The sequence below is a fragment of the Bombina bombina genome, chromosome 3 (assembly GCF_027579735.1).
Source record: "Bombina bombina isolate aBomBom1 chromosome 3, aBomBom1.pri, whole genome shotgun sequence".
Taxonomy (NCBI): Eukaryota; Metazoa; Chordata; class Amphibia; order Anura; family Bombinatoridae; genus Bombina; species Bombina bombina.
Window position 1 is genome coordinate 213,950,092 of NC_069501.1, and position 24,098 is coordinate 213,974,189.

The following is a 24,098-nucleotide window of genomic DNA, read 5'->3' on the forward strand; positions in this document are numbered from 1 at the left end:
AATGTCCGCCACCCGCTTGGGTATAGGAAAAGCTTCTGGGAGCTCCGGCACCTCTAGGAACTTGTCCATTTTACATAGTTTCTCTGGGATGACCAACTTTTCACAATCATCCAGAGTGGATAATACCTCCTTAAGCAGAATGCGGAGATGTTCCAACTTAAATTTAAATGCAATTACATCAGGTTCAGCCTGTTGAGAAATGTTCCCTGAATCAGTAATTTCTCCCTCAGACAAAACCTCCCTGGCCCCCTCAGATTGGGTTAGGGGCCCTTCAGAGATATTAATATCAGCGTCGTCATGCTCTTCAGTAACTAAAACAGAGCAGCCACGCTTACGCTGACAAGGGTTCATTTTGGCTAAAATGTTTTTGACAGAATTATCCATTACAGCCGTTAATTGTTGCATAGTAAGCAGTATTGGCGCGCTAGATGTACTAGGGGCCTCCTGAGTGGGCAAGACTCGTGTAGACGAAGGAGGGAATGATGCAGTACCATGCTTACTCCCCTCACTTGAGGAATCATCTTGGGCATCATTGTCATTATCACATAAATCACATTTATTTAAATGAACAGGAATTCTGGCTTCCCCACATTCAGAACACAGTCTATCTGGTAGTTCAGACATGTTAAACAGGCATAAACTTGATAATAAAGTACAAAAAACGTTTTAAAATAAAACCGTTACTGTCACTTTAAATTTTAAACTGAACACACTTTATTACTGCAATTGCGAAAAAACATGAAGGAATTGTACAAAATTCACCAAATTTTCACCACAGTGTCTTAAAGCCTTAAAAGTATTGCACACCAAATTTGGAAGCTTTAACCCTTAAAATAACGGAACCGGAGCCGTTTTAACACTTTAACCCCTTTACAGTCCCTGGTATCTGCTTTGCTGAGACCCAACCAAGCCCAAAGGGGAATACGATACCAAATGACGCCTTCAGAAAGTCTTTTCTAAGTATCAGAGCTCCTCTCACATGCGACTGCATGCCATGCCTCTCAAAAACAAGTGCGCCACACCGGCGCGAAAATGAGGCTCTGCTTATGCTTTGGGAAAGCCCCAGAGAAATAAGGTGTCTAATACAGTGCCTGCCGATATTATAATATCAATAAAACCCAGATAAAATGATTCCTCAAAGCTAAATATGTTTTAAAACTGAATCGATTTAGCCCAGAAAAGTCTACAATCTTAATAAGCCCTTGTGAAGCCCTTATTTACCATCGTAATAAACATGGCTTACCGGATCCCATAGGGAAAAATGACAGCTTCCAGCATTACATCGTCTTGTTAGAATGTGTCATACCTCAAGCAGTAAGAGACTGCACACTGTTCCCCCAACTGAAGTTAATTGCTCTCAACAGTCCTGTGTGGAACAGCCATGGATTTTAGTTACGGTGCTAAAATCATTTTCCTCATACAAACAGAAATCTTCATCTCTTTTCTGTTTCTGAGTAAATAGTACATACCAGCACTATTTTAAAATAACAAACTCTTGATTGAATAATAAAAACTACAGTTAAACACTAAAAAACTCTAAGCCATCTCCGTGGAGATGTTGCCTGTACAACGGCAAAGAGAATGACTGGGGTAGGCGGAGCCTAGGAGGGATCATGTGACCAGCTTTGCTGGGCTCTTTGCCATTTCCTGTTGGGGAAGAGAATATCCCACAAGTAAGGATGACGCCGTGGACCGGACACACCTATGTTGGAGAAATGCATTTGAAAAGTTACATAATGGGTTATCATGGGATTTTATAGAATTTTGCAGTTTTTTTAATTAGAAAACCCTGAAAAAAGCGACACAAATTGTGACTGATTGGCAGAGAGTCAAATGTGTCCCTCTGTATTACTCCTTTATATTTCTGACTGTGTGGTCATTTAAAAAAGGACACTTGACCTGGCTATAGATATTATTTATATTTTTGGTGACATCTTTAATATTCTTCTCAGCACTATATATTTGGGATTTTTTATTTGTATTAAAATCATGTTTCACAATACCATAAGCTGTGATTTGCACAGTAATGGAACTGAATAGACATTGTGTAGAGATCTACTCACATGCAGTACTAGGGTGCTCCGCGTCACACGATCTATAGGTTTGTACAGCAGAGCTAAAAAGAGAAAAAGGAAAAGGCCATTACAACTAGATAAGCTCATTGTTCAGGAAACCAACTCTCTCTAGGGGCTGGACACTAATGTAGAATAGAAAATAACAAACAGAGCCGAGCAGGCTGTGCTTGCATACTCTTAGTCTTGTTTTACATGGGAATCTCACATACACAAACAAATTTCCAATATTAGTATTATTATTGACTATTTTGTTTAATTGTTAACATGTTCATAAAACCATAAATCTACATTTCATGTGGATGAAAATGTAATTCATAGACCCTTCTGCAAAATAACAAATGGCTTGCCTGGTGCAGTGGATCATGGGATGTGTCACATGAGATAGGGAATGTATGTAAGTCTATACATGTCAAGTACACTGGGGGTCCCAACTGATCATAAAATATGCACAAAATAAATCAAAACCACACTGATGCACATGACATCTTGTTTAACCATATTCCAATATATTAGCTCCTGCAGGCTAGTAAAACCTAACCTTCTGTCATTTTTTCCTTTGATATTCACTGTAGAGTGTGTCTAGGTTTGCCTTCATGTTATATCACTTTGTAAATGAAGAATTGGCTTATATTTCTAAATATTGTTTCTCCTGTTCTCTTAAGTTACCATAAGAGCCATGAAGGATGGACTAGTACCAAAACACATAAAGGCAAAGGAGGGATGAATAGTTTGCCTAGGTCTAATGAAACACCGAAAAGAAGACTATTGAAGCAAACATATCAAATTGTAAGAGATTAGTGAATGTGTATTGCACAGTTGTTCAGCAGATGTCTTAAATGTAGGGACTTCTTTCTTAGTTTAAAAGCCACAGTCTTGGTAGAATCCAACTAGCCAACTTGAAACCTTCTGTGTTTTTCTAGAAACAAAAAGCATAATCATCCTGATATCCTCAGTAGTTTCCAAATATCAGTCAGTAAAGAATTTTTTTTTTTTAATCACTCTTTGGGTTGAATGAGGAAACAGAATGCTACAAATTTGGAAAGATGACATTATAAACATTTTAAGTTATTTTCAGTTTTAAAGGGACAGTCTATACCAGAATTGTTATTGTTTTAAAAGATAGATAATCCCTATTTTACCCATTTCCTAGTTTTGCATAACCAACACAGTTATATTTAAATATTTTTTACCTCTGTGATTATCTTGTATCTAAGCCTCTGCAGACTGCCCCTTTATTTCAGTTCTTTTGACAGACTTGCAGTTTAGCCAATCAGTGATGGCTCCCAGGTAACTTCACGTGCATGACCACAGTGTTATCTATATGAAAAACATGAACTAACACCCTCTAGTGGTGAAAAACCTGTTAAAATGCATTCTTAAGAGGCGGCCTTCAAGGTCTAAGAAATTAGCCTATGAACCTCCTAGGTTAAGCTTTCTGCTAAGAATACCAAGAGAACAAAGAAACATTGGTGATAAAAGTAAATTGGAAAATTGTTTAAAATTACATGCCCTATCTGAATCATGAAAGTTTTTTTTGGACTAGACTGTCCCTTTAAATTGTAAAACCTGGCCATCCTTCTTTAAATCAATAAGAGAGGATGTAATAAAACGTCTGACTATTTTTGATGTACACAATGGGTAAATGGCCCAATAGATTCAGGAAGTCAAAAAAGTTTCTTCCCTTCATAAAATAAAGAGGAATCCGAGGTGAGAAAAACTTCCCTCTGGAAGGCCTGAAAATATCAATCATGTTACCTTAAAAAAACCATTATTTAACTAAGAATGTGACAAATCTGAAAGCCACGATTGTACTCCAGAAAAAACAAAATTTATGCTTACCTGATAAATGTATTTATTTCCGGATATGGTGAGTCCACGGCTTGAGTAATTAATGTTGGGAATATCACTCCTGGCCAGCAGGAGGAGGCAAAGAGCACTACTGTTAAAGTGAATGTTAATTTAGATGATAAAGTGCCTGGTTTTTAAAAATCCGATTAAAAACAGGGGCACTTTAAAGGGACACTGAACCCAAATTTTTAGAGCATGACATTTTAAGCAACTCTCTAATTTACTCCTATTATCACATTTTCTTTATTCTCTTGGAATCTTTATTTAAAATGCAAGAATGTAAGTTTAGATGCCGGCCCATTTTTGGTGAACAACCTGGGTTGTCCTTGCTGATTGGTGGATAAATTCATCCACCAATAAAAAAAGTGCTGTCCAGAGTCTGAACAAAAAACAACAATGATGTCTTCTTTTTCAAATAAAGATAGCAAGAGAACAAAGACAATTTAATAATAGTAGTAAATTAGAAAGTTACTTTAAATTGCATGCTCTATCTGAATCACGAAAGAAAATTTTTGGGTTCAGTGTCCCTTTAATTCATCGAAATTTACATTTCACTCGTGTTGTGAAAATATTTACCTTTTAATCTTGACAGCTGCTGTATCGCTTCTCCCGCCTGTCGCAAAGCCTCTTCCCGGGTCTAAAATGAGGAATCCGGCTTCTACCAATCACAGCGTTGAATCAGACACCGATTCCCCCGGGGGGAAAGCCATGATTGGAGGATGACCGATCCGTCATTTCTGTAGTATGAAGAGGCTTGCAACGACCGGGGGAATCGCTGGAGTGGCTGTCAAGATTAAAAGGTAAGTATTTTCACAACACGAGTGAAATGTAAATTTTGATGAATTAAAGTGCCCCTGTTTTTAATCGGATTTTTAAAAAACGGGCACTTTATCATCTAAATTTACATTCACTTTAAACTGCTAAGTATCACTCCCTTACCCATAACCCCTAGTCATTCGACCGAAGGGAAATGGAGAAAAAGGAGTAACACAAGGTGTAAAGGTGCCTGAGGTTATAGTCAAAAGAACAACTGTCTTAAAATAAAGGGTGGGGCAGTGGACTCACCATATCCGGAAATAAACACATTTATCAGGTAAGCATAGATTTTGTTTTTCTTTCCTAAGATATGGTGAGTCCACGGCTGGAGTAATTACTGTTGGAAACCAATACCCAAGCTAGAGGATACGGATAAATAGGGAGGGACAAGCAGGCAGTCCTAAACAGAAGGCACCACCGCCTGAAGAACCTTTCTCTCAAAAGAAGCCTCAGCCGAGGCAAAAATATAAAATTTGTAAAATTTGAAAAAAGTATGTAGAGAAGACTAAGTTGCAGCCTTGCAAATTTGTTCCACAGAAGCTTCATTTTTGAAAGTCCAAGAAGAGGAAACAGCTCTTGTGGAATGAGCCATAATTCTCCCAGGAGGCTGCTGTCCAGCAGTCTCATAAGCCAAACTAATTATACTTCGCAACCAAAAAGAAAGAGTAGTAGCAGTAGCTTTCTGACCTTTACGTTTCCCAGAGAAACAGACAAAGAGGGCAGAGGACTGGAGAAAATCCTTAGTCGCCTGTAAGTAGAATTTAAGAGCACTTACAGCATCCAAATAGTGTAACAAACATTCTTTGGAAGAAGAAGGACAACAATTTCCTGATTGGTATTTCTATTAAAAACAACCTTAGGAAGAAAACCAACTTAGTACGAAGAACTGCCTTATTGGCATGAAACGTAAGATAAGGGGAATCACACTACAGAGCTGAGAGTCCTGAGACTCATTAAGCAGAAGAAATAGCAATAAGAAACAAAACCTTCCAAGATAACAACTTAATGTCTATGGAATGCAACTGCTCAAACAGAGAAAGCTTTAAAACTTTTATGTAGTAAAACTGATAAAGCAGAAATCTGACCCTTCAGGGTACTGACTGACAATCCCTTCTCCAGGCCTTCCTGAAGAAAAGATAAAATTCTAGGAATTCTAATTCTACTCCAAGAGTAGCCCTTGGATTCACACCAATAAAGATAATTTATGCCATATCTTATGGTAAATCTTTCTAGTAACAGGCTTGTGAGCCTGAATCATGGTCTCAATGGCTGACCAAGCCCCACAGTGCCAGATGTATACTTGCATTTGCAGACTCCTGCAGCTCCTGTTTATGTTATCTGTCTCTTAATATGCAGGGAAGGGGGGAGGTGGGGAGTGTCTGCCCTTTTTGTTTACCCAGCCCCTTTCAGTCGGTGTCTCAGACTACCTCAGCAAGAGTGCTAAACTGGGAGCTTTTAAGTAAGTTTTTAAAAGTTTTTTTACTGGATGTTTATATCCGTCTCTGTGCAACTTTTTTCTTTACAGTAGTGTCTATTACTTATTATCAGGTATTTGTAGAGCACCAACAGATTCCGCAGCGCTGATTACATGCAGTTATATGACAATTGGTGTATGCTGTCCCTTTAAACATTTTCACAAAATTATCATTAAATACATTTATGATAAACTATGCAATTATTAATTGGAAGGTAGAAAATTTTATAAAATAACAAAAGTATTACACTGCCCCACTTGGCTACTTCACAATAACACCCAGCAGGCAAAATGTTCTGTAGAGAACACTGTAAAAATGTATAAAGTCTTATTGGTTTGGGGCATACTCTGATTTTCAAACCCAATAATGCATGCCTTGACTGAGACCCAACGTAGGCTTGCCCTTTTTTTCCTCTCCCAATGGCAGCAAATTAATCTTTGAATATTCTGAAAATATTTTTATTGTTTTTAAAAAATCTACCTTCATAACAAATTAAGGAGAAAACATCAAAACTGTTTTGTCTGCTGAAAATGAGACAAGAGACAAGAAAAAATGCTCTGACACTCGTTTCACCCTGGATAAAGCAACAAGAAAATTCATATCAATAGCTAACAACTTCCCAGACAACTTAAGAAGCATTGATTTAACATTATGACGCTGGACACAAAACAAATGCTAAAGGAGAAAATGAATCCTTGAGGCAACAGTAATCTTTCTTGAGCTTGAATTTTATATCATCCAATGAGAAAAGAAAAACAGAATACTTAGCTTACCCCATGGTGACATCACAGTGTAGCTTATTCTTTTTGTTCTATATAGCAAAAATATCCCAACCAAAATAGGCATAACTACCACAGTAATACCTGAGAGTAAAAAGATAAAACACTTGTTCTTCAGAATCAAGGACTCAAACATATCAGTGGGAGCAATTTAAGGCCTTAGTACTGAAAATGACCCTGAAAGAGGGGAAAGAAGCATTGGGAATTTACCTTTTATCCAGACTTGCTAGAAGAACCAGGTACAATAAAACATAATTTATGTAAGAACTTACCTGATAAATTCATTTCTTTCATATTAGCAAGAGTCCATGAGCTAGTGACGTATGGGATATACATTCCTACCAGGAGGGGCAAAGTTTCCCAAACCTCAAAATGCCTATAAATACACCCCTCACCACACCCACAAATCAGTTTAACGAATAGCCAAGAAGTGGGGTGATAAAAAAGTGCGAAAGCATATAAAATAAGGAATTGGAATAATTGTGCTTTATACAAAAATCATAACCACCCCAAAAAAAGGGCGGGCCTCATGGACTCTTGCTAATATGAAAAAAATGAATTTATCAGGTAAGTTCTTACATAAATGATGTTTTCTTTCATGTAATTAGCAAGAGTCCATGAGCTAGTGACGTATGGGATAATGACTACCCAAGATGTGGATCTTTCCACGCAAGAGTCACTAGAGAGGGAGGGATAAAATAAAGACAGCCAATTCCTGCTGAAAATAATCCACACCCAAAATAAAGTTTAACGAAAACATAAGCAGAAGATTCAAATTGAAACCGCTGCCTGAAGTACTTTTCTACCAAAAACTGCTTCAGAAGAAGAAAACACATCAAAATGGTAGAATTTAGTAAAAGTATGCAAAGAGGACCAAGTTGCTGCTTTGCAAATCTGATCAACCGAAGCCTCATTCCTAAACGCCCAGGAAGTAGAAACTGACCTAGTAGAATGAGCTGTAATCCTTTGAGGCAGAGTTTTACCCGACTCGACATAAGCATGGTGAATTAAGGATTTCAACCAAGATGCCAAAGAAATGGCAGAAGCTTTCTGACCTTTCCTAGAACCGGAAAAGATGACAAATAGACTAGAAGTCTTACGGAAAGACTTAGTAGCCTCAACATAATATTTCAAAGCTCTAACAACATCCAAAGAATGCAACGATTTCTCCTTAGAATTCTTAGGATTAGGACATAATGAAGGAACCACAATTTCTCTACTAATGTTGTTGGAATTCACAACCTTAGGTAAAAATTCAAAAGAAGTTCGCAACACCGCCTTATCCTGATGAAAAATCAGAAAAGGAGACTCACAAGAAAGAGCAGATAATTCAGAGACTCTTCTGGCAGAAGAGATGGCCAAAAGGAACAAAACTTTCCAAGAAAGTAATTTAATGTCCAATGAATGCATGGGTTCAAAAGGAGGAGCTTGAAGAGCCCTCAGAACCAAATTCAAACTCCAAGGAGGAGAAATTGACTTAATGACAGGTTTTATACGAACCAAAGCTTGTACAAAACAATGAATATCAGGAAGATTAGCAATCTTTCTGTGAAAAAGAACAGAAAGAGCAGAGATTTGTCCTTTCAAGGAACTTGCGGACAAACCATTATCTAAACCATCCTGAAGAAACTGTAAAATTCTCGGAATTCTAAAAGAATGCCAGGAAAAATGATGAGAAAGACACCAAGAAATATAAGTCTTCCAGACTCTATAATATATCTCTCTAGATACAGATTTACGAGCCTGTAACATAGTATTAATCACAGAGTCAGAGAAACCTCTTTGACCAAGAATCAAGCGTTCAATCTCCATACCTTTAAATTTAAGGATTTGAGATCCTGATGGAAGAAAGGACCTTGTGACAGAAGGTCTGGTCTTAACGGAAGAGTCCACGGCTGGCAAGAGGCCATCCGGACAAGATCCGCATACCAAAACCTGTGAGGCCATGCTGGAGCTACCAGCAGAACAAACGAGCATTCCTTCAGAATCTTGGAGATTACTCTTGGAAGAAGAACTAGAGGCGGAAAGATATAGGCAGGATGATACTTCCAAGGAAGTGATAATGCATCCACTGCCTCCGCCTGAGGATCCCGGGATCTGGACAGATACCTGGGAAGTTTCTTGTTTAGATGAGAAGCCATCAGATCTATTTCTGGGAGTTCCGACATTTGAACAATCTGAAGAAATACCTCTGGGTGAAGAGACCATTCGCCCGGATGCAACGTTTGGCGACTGAGATAATCCGCTTCCCAATTGTCTATACCTGGGATATGAACCGCAGAGATTAGACAGGAGCTGGATTCCGCCCAAACCAGAATTTGAGATACTTCTTTCATAGCCAGAGGACTGTGAGTCCCTCCTTGATGATTGATGTATGCCACAGTTGTGACATTGTCTGTCTGAAAACAAATGAACGACTCTCTCTTCAGAAGAGGCAAAGACTGAAGAGCTCTGAAAATTGCACGGAGTTCCAAAATATTGATCGGTAATCTCACCTCCTGAGATTCCCAAACCCCTTGTGCCGTCAGAGACCCCCACACAGCTCCCCAACCTGTAAGACTTGCATCTGTTGAGATTATAGTCCAGGTCGGAAGAACAAAAGAAGCCCCCTGAATTAAACGATGGTGATCTGTCCACCACGTCAGAGAATGTCGGACAATCGATTTTAAAGATATTAATTGAGATATCTTTGTGTAATCCCTGCACCATTGGTTCAGCATACAGAGCTGAAGAGGTCGCATGTGAAAACGAGCAAAGGGGATCGCGTCCGATGCAGCAGTCATAAGACCTAGAATTTCCATGCATAAGGCTACCGAAGGGAATGATTGTGACTGAAGGTTTCGACAAGCTGAAATCAATTTTAGACGTCTCTTGTCTGTCAAAGATAGAGTCATGGACACTGAATCTATCTGGAACCCTAAAAAGGTTACCCTTGTCTGAGGAATCAATGAACTTTTTAGTGAATTGATCCTCCAACCATGATCTTGAAGAAACAACACAAGTCGATTCGTATGAGATTCTGCTAAATGTGAAGACTGAGCAAGTACCAAGATATCGTCCAAATAAGGAAATACCACAATACCCTGTTCTCTGATTACAGACAGAAGGGCACCGAGAACCTTTGTAAAAATTCTTGGAGCTGTAGCTAGGCCAAACGGCAGAGCCACAAACTGGTAATGCTTGTCCAGGAAAGAGAATCTCAGGAACTGATAGTGAGCTGGATGAATCGGAATATGCAGATATGCATCCTTTAAATCTATTGTAGACATATAATGCCCTTGCTGAACAAAAGGCAATATAGTCCTTACAGTTACCATTTTGAATGTTGGTATCCTTACATAACGATTCAATATTTTTAGATCCAGAACTGGTCTGAAGGAATTCTCCTTCTTGGGTACAATGAAGAGATTCGAATAAAACCCCAGCCCCTCTTCCAAAACTGGAACTGGCATAATTACTCCAGCCAACTCTAGATCTGAAACACATTTCAGAAATGCTTGAGCTTTCACTGGGTTTACTGGGACACGGGAAAGAAAAAATCTCTTTGCAGGAGGTCTTATCTTGAAACCAATTCTGTACCCTTCTGAAACAATGTTCTGAATCCAAAGATTGTGAACAGAATTGATCCAAATTTCTTTGAAAAAACGTAATCTGCCCCCTACCAGCTGAGCTGGAATGAGGGCCGCACCTTCATGTGGACTTAGAAGCTGGCTTTGCTTTTCTAGAAGGCTTGGATTTATTCCAGACTGGAGATGGTTTCCAAACTGAAACTGCTCCTGAGGATGAAGGATCAGGCTTTTGTTCTTTGTTGAAACGAAAGGAACGAAAACGATTATTAGCCCTGTTTTTACCTTTAGATTTTTTATCCTGTGGTAAAAAAAGTTCCTTTCCCACCAGTAACAGTTGAGATAATAGAATCCAACTGAGAACCAAATAATTTATTACCCTGGAAAGAAAGGGAAAGTAGAGTTGATTTAGAAGACATATCTGCATTCCAAGTTTTAAGCCATAAAGCTCTTCTAGCTAAAATAGCTAGAGACATAAACCTGACATCAACTCTGATAATATCAAAAATGGCATCACAGATAAAATTATTAGCATGTTGAAGAAGAATAATAATATTATGAGAATCATGATCTGTTACTTGTTGCGCTAAAGTTTCCAACCAAAAAGTTGAAGCTGCAGCAACATCAGCCAATGATATAGCAGGTCTAAGAAGATTACCTGAACACAGATAAGCTTTTCTTAGAAAGGATTCAATTTTCCTATCTAAAGGATCCTTAAAGGAAGTACCATCTGCCGTAGGAATAGTAGTACATTTTAGCAAGGGTAGAAATAGCCCCATCAACTTTAGGGATTTTGTCCCAAAACTCTAATCTGTCGGACGGTACAGGATATAATTGCTTAAAACGTTTAGAAGGAGTAAATGAATTACCCAAATTATTCCATTCTCTGGAAATTACTTCAGAAATAGCACCAGGAACAGGAAAAACTTCTGGAATAACCACAGGAGATCTAAAGACCTTGTCTAAACGTTTAGATTTAGTATCAAGAGGACCAGAATCCTCAATTTCTAATGCAATTAGGACTTCTTTAAGTAAAGAATGGATAAATTCCATTTTAAATAAATATGACGATTTATCAGCATCAACCTCTGAGACAGAATCCTCTGTATCAGAAGAATCATTAGAATCAGAATGATGATGTTCATTTAAAAATTCATCTGTATAAAGAGAAGTTTTAAAAGACTTTTTATGTTTACCAGAAGGAGGAATAACAGACATAGCCTTCTTAATGGATTCAGAAACAAAATCTCTTATGTTATCAGGAACATTCTGAACATTAGATGTTGATGGAACTGCAACAGGTAATGGTACTTTACTAAAGGAAATATTTTCTGCATTAACAAGTTTGTCATGACATTTAATACAAACAACAGCTGGAGGAACAACTACCAAAAGTTTACAGCAGATACACTTAGCTTTGGTAGTTCCAGCACCAGGCAGCGATTTTCCAGTAGTATCTTCTGACTCAGTTGCAACGTGGGACATCTTGCAATATGTAATAGAAAAAACAACATATAAAGCAAAATTGATCAAATTCCTTAAATGACAGTTTCAGGAATGGGAAAAAATGCCAGAGAACAAGCTTCTAGCAACCAGAAGCAACAAATAATGAGACTTAAATAAAGTGGAGACAAATTTGACGCCCACAATATTTGGCGCCTAAATGCTATTAGCGCCAAAAATGACGCCACATCCGGAACGCCGACATTTTTGGCGCGAAAAACGTCAAAAATTACGCAACTTCCGGCGACACGTATGACGCCGGAAATAGAAAAAAAAAATTCGCGCCAAGAAAGTCCGCGCCAAGAATGACGCAATAAAATGAAGCATTTTCAGCCCCCGCGAGCCTAACAGCCCACAGGGAAAAAGTCAAATTTTAAGGTAAGATAAAAATGATATATACAATGCATTATCCCAAATATGAAACTGACTGTCTGAAATAAGGAAATGTTGAACATCCTGAGTCAAGGCAAATAAATGTTTGAATACATATATTTAGAACTTTATAAAAAAGTGCCCAACCATAGCTTTAGAGTGTCACAGAAAATAAGACTTACTTACCCCAGGACACTCATCTACATGTTGTAGAAAGCCAAACCAGTACTGAAACGAGAATCAGCAGAGGTAATGGTATATATAAGAGTATATTGTCGATCTGGAAAGGGAGGTAAGAGATGAATCTCTACGACCGATAACAGAGAACCCATGAAATAGACCCCGTAGAAGGAGATCATTGAATTCAAACAGGCAATACTCTCCTCACATCCCTCTGACATTCACTGCACGCTGAGAGGAAAACCGGGCTCCAACCTGCTGCGGAGCGCATATCAACGTAGAATCTAGCACAAACTTACTTCACCACCTCCATAGGAGGCAAAGTTTGTAAAAACTGATTTGTGGGTGTGGTGAGGGGTGTATTTATAGGCATTTTGAGGTTTGGGAAACTTTGCCCCTCCTGGTAGGAATGTATATCCCATACGTCACTAGCTCATGGACTCTTGCTAATTACATGAAAGAAAACAAGATTTGTCTAGATAGGAACCAGAAGAATGGTTTCCTGCTAATCACTGCTATTGGTAGATTTACTTGTACTGATAACTTATTCTACACCCATGAACTAGATTGATATCAGTAATGGGGGGTATATCTCCTCTGATTACCAGTACCGATAGCAATGTTTCCCAAAAGTCTTAAAGGGTTAGTGTCCTCTACATATATCCATCACTTTCTGCTTGAGTTAGCAAAAACCTACGTAGGTAGAAAAAAATTTGATCTGGAAACAAATCAAGTTTCAAAAGAAAACATAATGGGCCAAGTTGTATTTGAAGTGATTCACTTTTAGTGTGAATAAATTATCAAAGTGTTTTTTCTTTCACTCTCACCTACATCCATATCAGTACTAGGGGGTCAGTAGCAAAGCTTGACATATGAAGGCAAGGAGACAAGAAATCTTCTGTTTAGCAATAAGGCACTAGATAGGAGGACAGACTTCCCGATTTCCTCCTAATTAACAATATATGAGAAATCTGACGGACTCAACTATTTTAGAAATAAATACAGCAGCAATAAAGGGAGCGTTCTGAAAAACCAAATAAGGAAAAAACAAAAAAAAAGCCCAGAGCTCAGAAGCCTTGATACTGACAAAGCCAGGAGAACAATTGTAAAGACACCATGCACAATGGTTCAAAAGGATGACAATAAAGAAACTACAGAAGTAAATTTAGATCTCTTGAATTATTCAAATATTTTAAGAAATCTGAATTTTTAGGAATTAATGTATAACCCATATCAACACCAACATACAGAAAGTCCAGAATCCGTGGACTAGATATGGTATCACAAAAGAGATTTATGTACTCACATTATTTACCAGTGTTTATACACTGAGACAGAAGATAGTTAATTCAAACACCAGATTTTCTTAGACTAGGTAGAAACAAGGAAACTCATTCTTGATTTGTCTTAATCTTACGAAAAATTTGTGGGAGCAAAACAATTAAAGGAAAGGCCAAAGCTTATGTGTGCTGGCTGCTAATCGTGAGGTTTCAATATGTCCGAATACTTATGGGAAGAGAAACAAGCCAATATATATTCATCAATGAAGACTGTCCGTCATCCCAAGGGTACAGCAGAAAGAAGCTTGCTGTGCTTAGAGGGCAGTGTAACAAAACAATGTCCAGAAAGAGACAAACTGTAGGTGACTGGACACTGTTGGTAAGTGCGGTCACACAATAGCCCCATTAAATGCTGACAAAACTCCCAAAATTCTCATGGTGGACTATGAAATATCCCACAATCTGTTTCATCACAGGTACATTCATGTTTAAAAAAACAAACACCTGTAACACCTATTAAACATGTCCTCTTCTAGAGGTAACAAAGATAAAAACATAATTTTCAGCCTAAAATAAGACTTACTAATTATTGATTATTATTATTAAATTTTAAGGTCTCTAATAATTAGTGAGTCTTATTTTAATTATTTATGTCAAACAAGCAGGAGCGGAATAGGAGAACATTTTCAGTAAAGTTTGATAACAAGTGATTATATTTGGAGCTATAATGAAGAAACTATACAAAGTGTAGACACTACATTTTACACAGAGGCTCCATTTTAGTAAAGGATCACACTCACCCAGCTACTAGTTAGAGACAGCTCTTTATTAATGTGTCACTTAACAGCAGCAATATCTACTGTTATGGTCAGCTGATAAGAATTTCTGACCCAAGTCTCTATTACACAATATCCATATTACATAGGTACAAGTGATAAGCTATACAAAGTAACTCATCCCTCTCTACAAAATAAAATGAACTATGACCTTACCCACTTCAATTTACCCTATCCACTTTGCCCTAGAAAATAGAGTTTCTGTGTGCTGGGAGATCATTTCTTTTTCCTCCTTTGATGACAGCTAAAGCTTTTAGGATCTGCAGAGGATCCAGTGACAGCAATGCCCCTTTTATACATTGTAGTGTTTTACCTGTGTGCTGCAGTATTACTAAATTAATGTGTGCCAGGAGTATAATAGCTTACAATTTACTACTGACAGCAACAGTTCTGCAACATTGTTGTACAATTGTCACTATCAGCAGTTAGCCCAATGAGATCTCTGCCTTTGTTGATTACAAATGGTAGCTATGATTACTACAAGTTGCTAAATCTCACTGCTGTAGTTAAAATACTTAAAAGGGACATGAAACCAAAAATATTATTTCATGATTCAGACAGAACATTCGATTTTAAACTTTCTAATTTACCCCTATAATAATCTATTTTCTTGATATCCTTTGTTGAAGAAGCAGCAAAACACTAATGGGAGCTAGCTAAACACATAGGGTGAGCCAATGACAAAAAACATATTGCAGCCACCAATCAGCAGCATTGCTGGACTACCTAGGTAGGATTTTCAACAAAGTATACCAATAGAATGAAGCAAAGTAGATACCAAAAATAAAATAAAAAGTTGATTAAAAGTGCATGCTCTGAATCATGAAACTTTAATGTCCCTTTAATATAAGGATAACATGTAGCAGGTTTTCATATACTTTGGGGTCGATTTATCACAAGAGAACCTGCAGTCCGTATTTATCAAGCAGCGGTCATTAGATCGCTGTTTCCCTAACCTCTTAGGTGGAGAATTTAAATCTCCCCAGTCTCGTCCAACTGAGGAGAATGACAGCTCCTGCCCGCTCGTGATTGGCTGTGAGCAGGCAGGGGATGGCGTTGCACAAGAGTGCAAAATAACACTCTTGTGCAATGCTGAATTCCGTCAGCGGAATCCAGCCCGCCATCGTCGAGCTGCGGCGGAAAGGGGGCGCATATGTCCGCCATCACTTGATAAATCGAGTCCTTTGTGTTAATAAATGTGTGCTTCACTAAAGACAAAAAACGTCTCACATCATTGCCCTGTATTTTCAGCTGGTCAACCCGGCGGAAGTTTTGTTTAATCTATTGCTTCAGTTTTTCAAGCCTATATATATTTACCAATTTACCAGGGTACAAGGTTTAACCTTACTCATCAAGCTAATTCATTTACAGTTATAGAATTACAATTATAATTTACGGTTCAATTATAAAAATGGTGGAGTATTAAGCATGAAACCAATATTTTTTTCTTTCAGGAATCAGATAACATTTTAAACAACCTTCCAATTTACTTCTATTATCGAAGTTGCTTAGTTCTCTTGGTATCCTTTCTTGAAAAATATACCAAGGTAGGCTCAGGGCTGGGAACTAGCTGCTGATTGGTAGCTGCACATATATACCTAATTTCCTTGGCTTATTGAAGTGTTCAGCTAGCTCCCAGTATTGCATTGCTGATCCTTCAATATAGAATACCAAGAGAATGAAGCAAAATTGAAAATAGAAGTAAACTGGAAAGATTATTAAAAAATGTATGCTCTACCTCTATCTGAATCATAAGATAACGAGTTTGGGTTTCATCTCCCTTTAAAGCTGGCCTGATATATGACATTTATAGAAAGAAAGAATGATAAAACCAGCATAAATTTGTATGCCATACAATTTGTTTATATTGTTTATAAATGTGCATAAAGCAGTTGCCAACAGACACAGGGAACCAAGAAAAGAAAATGAAATCATAAAAAGGTACTCGAAATAACGTTAAACCAGAATAAGAACATGAATATTGGAGTGGGATTTAGACAGGGATCCTAATTAGCACTTATAAAGAAAAATATACAAAGAGCTGAACGACGTTAATAAAACGATCCTCACGCGGGGCATTTTATGTGAGGTTGTCTGTGCAGATTTTCATGTAGAGAAGTTCTAGGATATAATTATGTAGAAATTCCAATGTGTTCATGCTTTAGCTAATTCATGATTTCAATTGGCCTTTAGAATCCACTGTCTGTTTTCTTTTGTATGTTTATGTAAGGTAGACATTGGCAGCTGATGCCAGTTCCTGTGACACATTAGCAATTCCTAGGCTTAGCTTCTGTTAGGCACGGCTAATACCATTCACATTAGCAGTGTAAAGTGCCAAAATCAATTAAATATGCTGCCAGTTAAAACCAAAAATTAAATATGCAAAAAAAGGCCTTGGATCCCCAACTGCAAACTCAGATTAAGTTGACTTAAAGGGACAGTGTACTGTAAAAGTTGTTCTTCCTTATTGTGTTTCTAATGACTTGTTATACCAGCTGCATAGTATAAAATGTATGGGGAATTGCACCCTTATGTTTATTTTTGTATATGAAATAGGTGGTTGTGCTCATTGATAAAACCACCCATTGAAATAGGCTGAGCTTGCAGAATGGACAAATCTCCTCTTGTCTTATCTATAAACACAATTGCCTCCTTATCTTATCTTGTATAAAACAAATTCAGTACTAAGGTCCTGATATTCAAAAGCTTGCCATTAAAGTGAGATGATATAAGACAACTTGTCAGTATGGAGAGGTCCTTAAAGGGACACTCAGGTTAAATTACATTTTCATGATTCAGATACAGCATGTAATTTTAAACAACTTTCCAATTTACTTCCATTAATAAAAATGTGCAGTGTCTTTTATATTTACAATTTTTGAGTCACCAGATCCTATTGAGCATGTGCAAGAATTCACAGACTATACGTATATGCATTTGTGATTGGCTGATTGCTATCACATGGTACAAGGGGAGTGCAAATATATATAACTTTGAAATTTGTTATAAAAAAAGTCTACTACTCATTTGAAGTTCAGACTAAGTGCTATTGCATTGTCTTGTTATCTTGCATTTGTTGATTATGCAAATCTAATGTGTAGATATTTGTCTCACTATGCAGGTTTTTGTTTATGAAGGAGAGACACCTACATTACAATATAAGGTAAAAAAAAAAAAGCAGAGATTTTACATGATTTCTCTCCATGCCTGCAAGCTTTTGAATATCAGGTCCTTACAGATACAGTAAATTAACATTTTAGTTCCTATCTCCCCAACCCCCCACTGGGAGGATGATTACAGCTGCTGTCTGTTGTTAAAATAGCTGTTTTATATATATATATATATATATATATATATATATATATATATATATATATATATATATATATATATATATATAGAATACAACAGTAATACTATTTTCAGTATAACTAGTTTTAATCAGCAAAAACCGATGTTTCCAATAACACAATAAAAGGTAAATGGGGTATTTGTAAAGAATTTAATACATTCAGGCAGGTAAAATGGATCATTGGGAAAAAGTAAATTTATGCTTACCTGATAAATTAATTTCTTTTATGATATGACAAGTCCACGGATTTCATCCTTACTTGTGGGATATTAACCTCCTGCTAACAGGAAGTGGCAAAGAGCACCACAGTAGAGCTGTATATATAGCCCCTCCCTTCCCCTCCACCCTCAGTCATTCGACCGAAGGTTTAGGAAGAGAAAAGGAAAGGCTAAAAGGTGCAGAGGTGACTAAAGTTTACAAAAAAATAAATAAATAAACCTGTCTTAAAAGAACAGGGTGGGCCGTGGACTCATCATATTGTAAAAGAAATGAATTTATCAGGTAAGCATAAATTTACTTTTCTTTTACAAAGATATGACGAGTCCACGGATTTCATCCTTACTTGTGGGATACCAATACCAAAGCAAAAGGACACGGATGAAAGGGAGGGACAAGACAGGAACCTAAACAGAAGGCACCATTGCTTGAAGAACCTTTCTCCCAAAAATAGCCTCAGAAGAAGCAAAAGTATCAAATTTGTAAAATTTGGAAAAAGTATGAAGGGACGACCAAGTCGCAGCCTTACAAATCTGTTCAACAGAAGCATTGTTTTTAAAAGCCCATGTGGAAGCCACAGCCCTAGTAGAATGAGCCGTAATTCTTTCAGGAGGCTGCTGTCCAGCAGTCTCATATGCCAGGCGGATGATACTTCTCAGCCAAAAAGAAAGAGAGGTAGCCGTAGCTTCCTGACCCCTACGCTTTCCAGAATAAATAATGAATAATGAAGAAGATTGACGGAAATCCTTGGTTGCCTGTAAGTAAAACTTCAAGGCACGGACCACGTCCAGATTATGTAACAGATGCTCCTTCTTGGAAGAAGGATTAGGAAACAATGAAGGAACAACAATTTCTTGATTAATGTTCTTATTTGAAACAACCTTAGGAAGAAATCCAGGTTTGGTAAGTAAAACCACCTTATCAGAATGAAATATATAAATATATTTAATATAAATATCTATAAATATTGGCGAATTACATTGTAACGCTGAAAGCTCAGAAACTCTTTGAGCAGAAGAAATAGCAACTAAAAATAGAACTTTCCAAGATAATAATTTAATATCTATGGAATGCATGGGTTCAAACGGAACCCCTTGAAGAACTCTAAGAACTAAATTCAAACTCCAGGGAGGAGTAATAGGTCTAAACACAGGCTTAATTCTAGTTAAAGCCTGACAAAAAGACTGAACATACGGCATATTTGCCAAACGTTTGTGAAGCAAAATTGACAAAGCAGAAATCTGTCCCTTTAAAGAACTTGCTGATAACCCTTTCTCCAATCCTTGGAGAAAAGACAGAATCCTAGGAATCTTAGTTTTCCTCCATGAGTAACCCTTGGATTCACACCAATAAAGATATTTACGCCATATCTTATGATAGATTTTTCTAGTGACAGGCTTTCGAGTCTGTATCAAAGACTGAATCAGAGAATCCTCGCTTAGATAGAATCAAGCGTTCAATCTCCAAGCAGTCAGCTAAAGAGAAATTAGATTTGGATGTTGGAAAGGTCCTTGAATGAGAAGGTCCTGTCTCAAAGGAAGTTTCCACGGTGGCAAAGAGGACATGTCCACTAGATCCGCATACCAAGTCCTGCGTGGCCACGCAGGCGCTATCAGAATTACTGAAGCTCTCTCCTGTTTGATTCGAGCAATCATGCGTGGAAGGAGAGGAAATGGTGGAAACACATAAGCTAGGCTGAACTTCCAAGGCACTGCCAGGGCAACTATCAGTTCGGCCTGTGGATCCCTTGACCTAGATCCGTATCTCAGGAGCTTGGCATTCTGTCGAGACGCCATTAGATCCAACTCTGGTCTGCCCCATCTGAGAATCAGTGAGGCAAATACCTCCGGATGGAGTTCCAACTCCCCTGGATGAAAAGTCTGACGACTTAGAAAATCTGCTTCCCAATTTTCTACCCCTGGGATGTAGATTGCCGACAGATAACAAGAGTGGGTCTCCGCCCATCGGATTATCTTGGATACTTCTATCATCGCTAAGGAACTCCTTATTCCCCCCTGATGATTGATATATGCCACAGTTGTGATGTTGTCCGACTGGAACCTGATGAATTTGGCCGAAGCCAACTGAGGCCACACCTGAAGCGCATTGAATATTGCTCTCATTTCCAGAATATTGATTGGAAGTAGAGACTCCACCTGAGTCCAAACACCCTGAGCCTTCAGGGAGTTCCAGACTGCACCCCAGCCCAGAAGGCTGGCATCCGTTGTCACTATCACCCACGAGGGTCTGCGGAAACAAGTCCCCTGGGACAGATGATCCAGCGACAACCACCAAAGAAGAGAGTCTCTGGTCTCTTGATCCAAATTTATCTGAGGAGATAAATTTGCATAATCCCCATTCCACTGTCCGAGCATGCACAGCTGCAGTGGTCTGAGATGAAAGCGGGCAAACAGAATTATATCCATTGCTGCTACCATTAATCCAATGACTTCCATGCACTGAGCCACTGATGGCTGATGAATGGACTGAAGTGCTCGGCAAGTATTCAGAATCTTTGTCTTTCTGACCTCTGTCAGAAATATTTTCATGTCTACCGAGTCTATAAGAGTCCCCAAGAATGGAACCCTTGTCCGTGGAACTAATGAACTCTTTTCTATGTTCACTTTCCAACTGTGAGATCTCAGGAAAGACAATACTATGTCCGTGTGAGATTTTGTCAATTGATAATTCGACGCCTGAATCAGAATATCGTCCAGATAAGGCGCTACTGCTATGCCCCGCGGTCTGAGAACCGCTAAAAGAGACCCTAGAACCTTTGTGAAAATTCTGAGTGCCGTGGCAAGACCGAAAGAAAGAGCCATGAACTGATAATGTTTTTCCAGGAAGGCAAACCTTAAGAACCGATGATGATCCTTGTGAATAGGGATATGAAGGTATGCATCCTTCAAGTCCACGGTAGTCATATATTGACCCTCCTGAATCATTGGTAAGATTGTTCGTATAGTCTCCATTTTGAACGATGGGACTCTGAGAAATTTGTTTAGAGACTTGAGATCTAAAATGGGTCTGAAAGTTCCTTCTTTTTTGGGAACTACAAAAAGATTTGAGTAAAACCCCTGTCCCTGTTCCGGCTTTGGAACAGGACAAATTACTCCCATGGTATAGAGGTCTTTTACACAGCGTAAGAACGCCTCTCTCTTTATCTGGTCTACAGATAATCGTAAAAGATGAAATCTCCCCCTTTGGGAGAAAATCCCTGAATTCTAGTTGATACCCGTTGTTCCCTATTTCCAGTGCCCAGGAGTCCTGAACATCTCTTGTCCAAGCCTGAGCAAAGAGAGAAAGTCTGCCCCGTACCAGATCCAGTCCTGGATCGGGGGCCACCCCTTCATGCTGTCTTAGAAACAGCAGCGGGCTTCTTGGATTGTTTACCTTTATTCCAATTCTGGTTGGGTCTCCAGACTGACTTAGATTGAGCAAAATTCCCTTCCTGCTTTGTGGAGGAAGAAGAAGCAGAGGGTCCTCCTTTATAGTTTCGAAAGGAACGAAAATTATTCTGTTTACCCCTCATTTTAACAGACTTATCCTGAGGTAGGGTATGGCCTTTACCTCCAGTAATGTCAGAAATTATCTCCTTCAATTCAGGCCCAAATAGGGTCTTACCTTTAAAAGGAATAGCCAAAAGCTTAGATTTTGATGACACATCAGCAGACCAAGATTTGAGCCATAATGATCTAAAATGTCAGCCATTCTGATATAACAGGTCTTCTCAGAAAAAAGACTGAACATACCTCAATGCTTGCACCTGTTCTCCACTCTGAAGATTTTTTATACTACATTCAGCACTCTGTGGGAACCAATGTGGATCTTAGTTACGTCTGCTAAGATCATCAACCTCAGGGCAGAAAATTTCTTCCATAGCCCCCTGAGGAAAATAGTACACACCGGTACCATTTGAAAATAAAAAACTTTTTGATTGAAGAAATTAAGACTAACACCTCACTTTACCTCTTCCTAGTATAACACAGGCAAAGAGAATGACTGAGGGTGGAGGGGAAGGGAGGGGCTATATATACAGCTCTGCTGTGGTGCTCTTTGCCACTTCCGGTTAGCAGGAGGTTAATATCCCACAAGTAAGGATGAAATCCGTGGACTTGTCATATCTTTGTAAAAGAAACACTAAGTGGGGAACATTTTTACAGCACACTGTCCCTTTAATAAAAGTAAGAAAATTGGGGATTGTAGGGAGGCATACAGCAACCTGACCCTGAGACACTAACAGGTAGGTAGGTGACAAATCTGGCACTAGTCCTAGTACTATTAGAGAAAAAAAATGCAAATAACGGTGAAAGACAGTGTGGTGGGATAAGGAAGAGAAAGCATTAGTTAGAGGATAAATACATATAAAAAGAGATAACTATGGAGAGAGATACAAGGAGCCTATTGACCAAGGCTTATACCAAATTGCGTTTCTCCTATATGCAATACACAGGGCAGTATTCCTAGAGGCCAATTTAAGAATATCTGCATGTGATTTAATACACAACTTGAATGCTGTTTTGAAATTAAGTTGGCTCTCCAAAATATTAAGATGGTTCTTAAAGCAAGGTGTACTGTAAACTCACTTAAAAATTGTAATAAATATTTGTATCCACACTCAAACTAGATGCATGATGCTAAGCTCATAGCCTATCTACAGAAATGATATCCTGCTGAGGAAAGGTACTTTGTTATCCCATAGCATTAGGCACAGGATACTGAATTTATTAGGGGTTTAGGGGTAATAAAACTACAGTAACTTTTAAAGGCTAACAATGTTATTTACATAGAAACATCTTCCTCCTTATTTCTGGTAGCAAAACACTAAGAGAAGAGAAAAGAGAAGAAGAAGAAAGAAAGGCTGTCAGAACTATTATTATGTGTGTGCTGGTACAAGTGCTATGCTCTTGGTATAAATTAAGTGCTGCATGTAAGTGGATAAGAGCAAATTGAAGCAAAATAATTCACAGTAATATTTTTAAAATGATGCATTTTATCAGCTCTTATATAGACAGCTTGCTTTAAGTGTCAGGTAGCTGTTACTGTTTTTTCATTGTGCTGCCACTTTACAGCATCATGAATTTGAAGCTTGAGATGAATGTTTTGTTCTCAGACTTTGTGATAAACAGTAGCCATTTTATTGTGCTTGTAGAATGATGACATATAAATAAGATTACTTCCTGCCCGTACATGATGGGAACATGTCACTGAGAAATGACTATTTTACACAAGTACTGTGAGATCTGTGTCCCTCTAGTAAATGCCTAAAAGCACACTTAGTTATGGAAACATGACAAAGGCACTTTATTATGTATTTTTTATGGGATACACAATTAGTCTCAATAAGTTAAATTCCAAGTTTCCACATGTCCAGAACAGTGACATCACCACAATCTGGGGAACTCAAAGGGAAGTGCACATGGGCTATGACAGAAGCAGTGAACCTATGGCACGTGTGCAAAATGTGGTGGCAACCACTATAAAGCCTAGATTCATTGGCAGAAAATATAGTGCAAAGTAAACTATTTTTCTTATGCTTCAAGTGCTATATAACCACAATTAAGCTTTGATTGTTAAAATGTATTAAGTATTTAAAAGAAAATAAATTGCAATATTTACGTACTATGTATTTAAATTAAAAAGTTAGTATTCACACTCTAGAGAGATTTTTTTTAGATTATGTCCAATTTGGGCACACAGTCTCAAAAAGGTTGGCCACTCCTGGCTAATGAAGTAGATATTCTCCTACACAAGTCCAACTGAGTCAAATAAACAATATAAGAAATAGTAGAGGCTCTAG

At 38.1% G+C, this 24,098-nt stretch overlaps 1 protein-coding gene across 3 annotated transcripts in view; it reads right to left on the reverse strand.

Annotated features, from left to right (window-relative positions):
• ABR (ABR activator of RhoGEF and GTPase) overlaps window positions 1-24,098 on the reverse strand; it is a 1,041,787-nt gene that overhangs the window by 201,495 nt on the left and 816,194 nt on the right. For all 3 annotated transcript variants that reach the window (XM_053706127.1, XM_053706128.1, XM_053706129.1), the window contains one exon: window positions 2,064-2,116. In XM_053706127.1, the coding sequence (XP_053562102.1) occupies window positions 2,064-2,116 (53 nt within the window). The remainder of the gene's footprint in view (window positions 1-2,063; window positions 2,117-24,098) is intronic.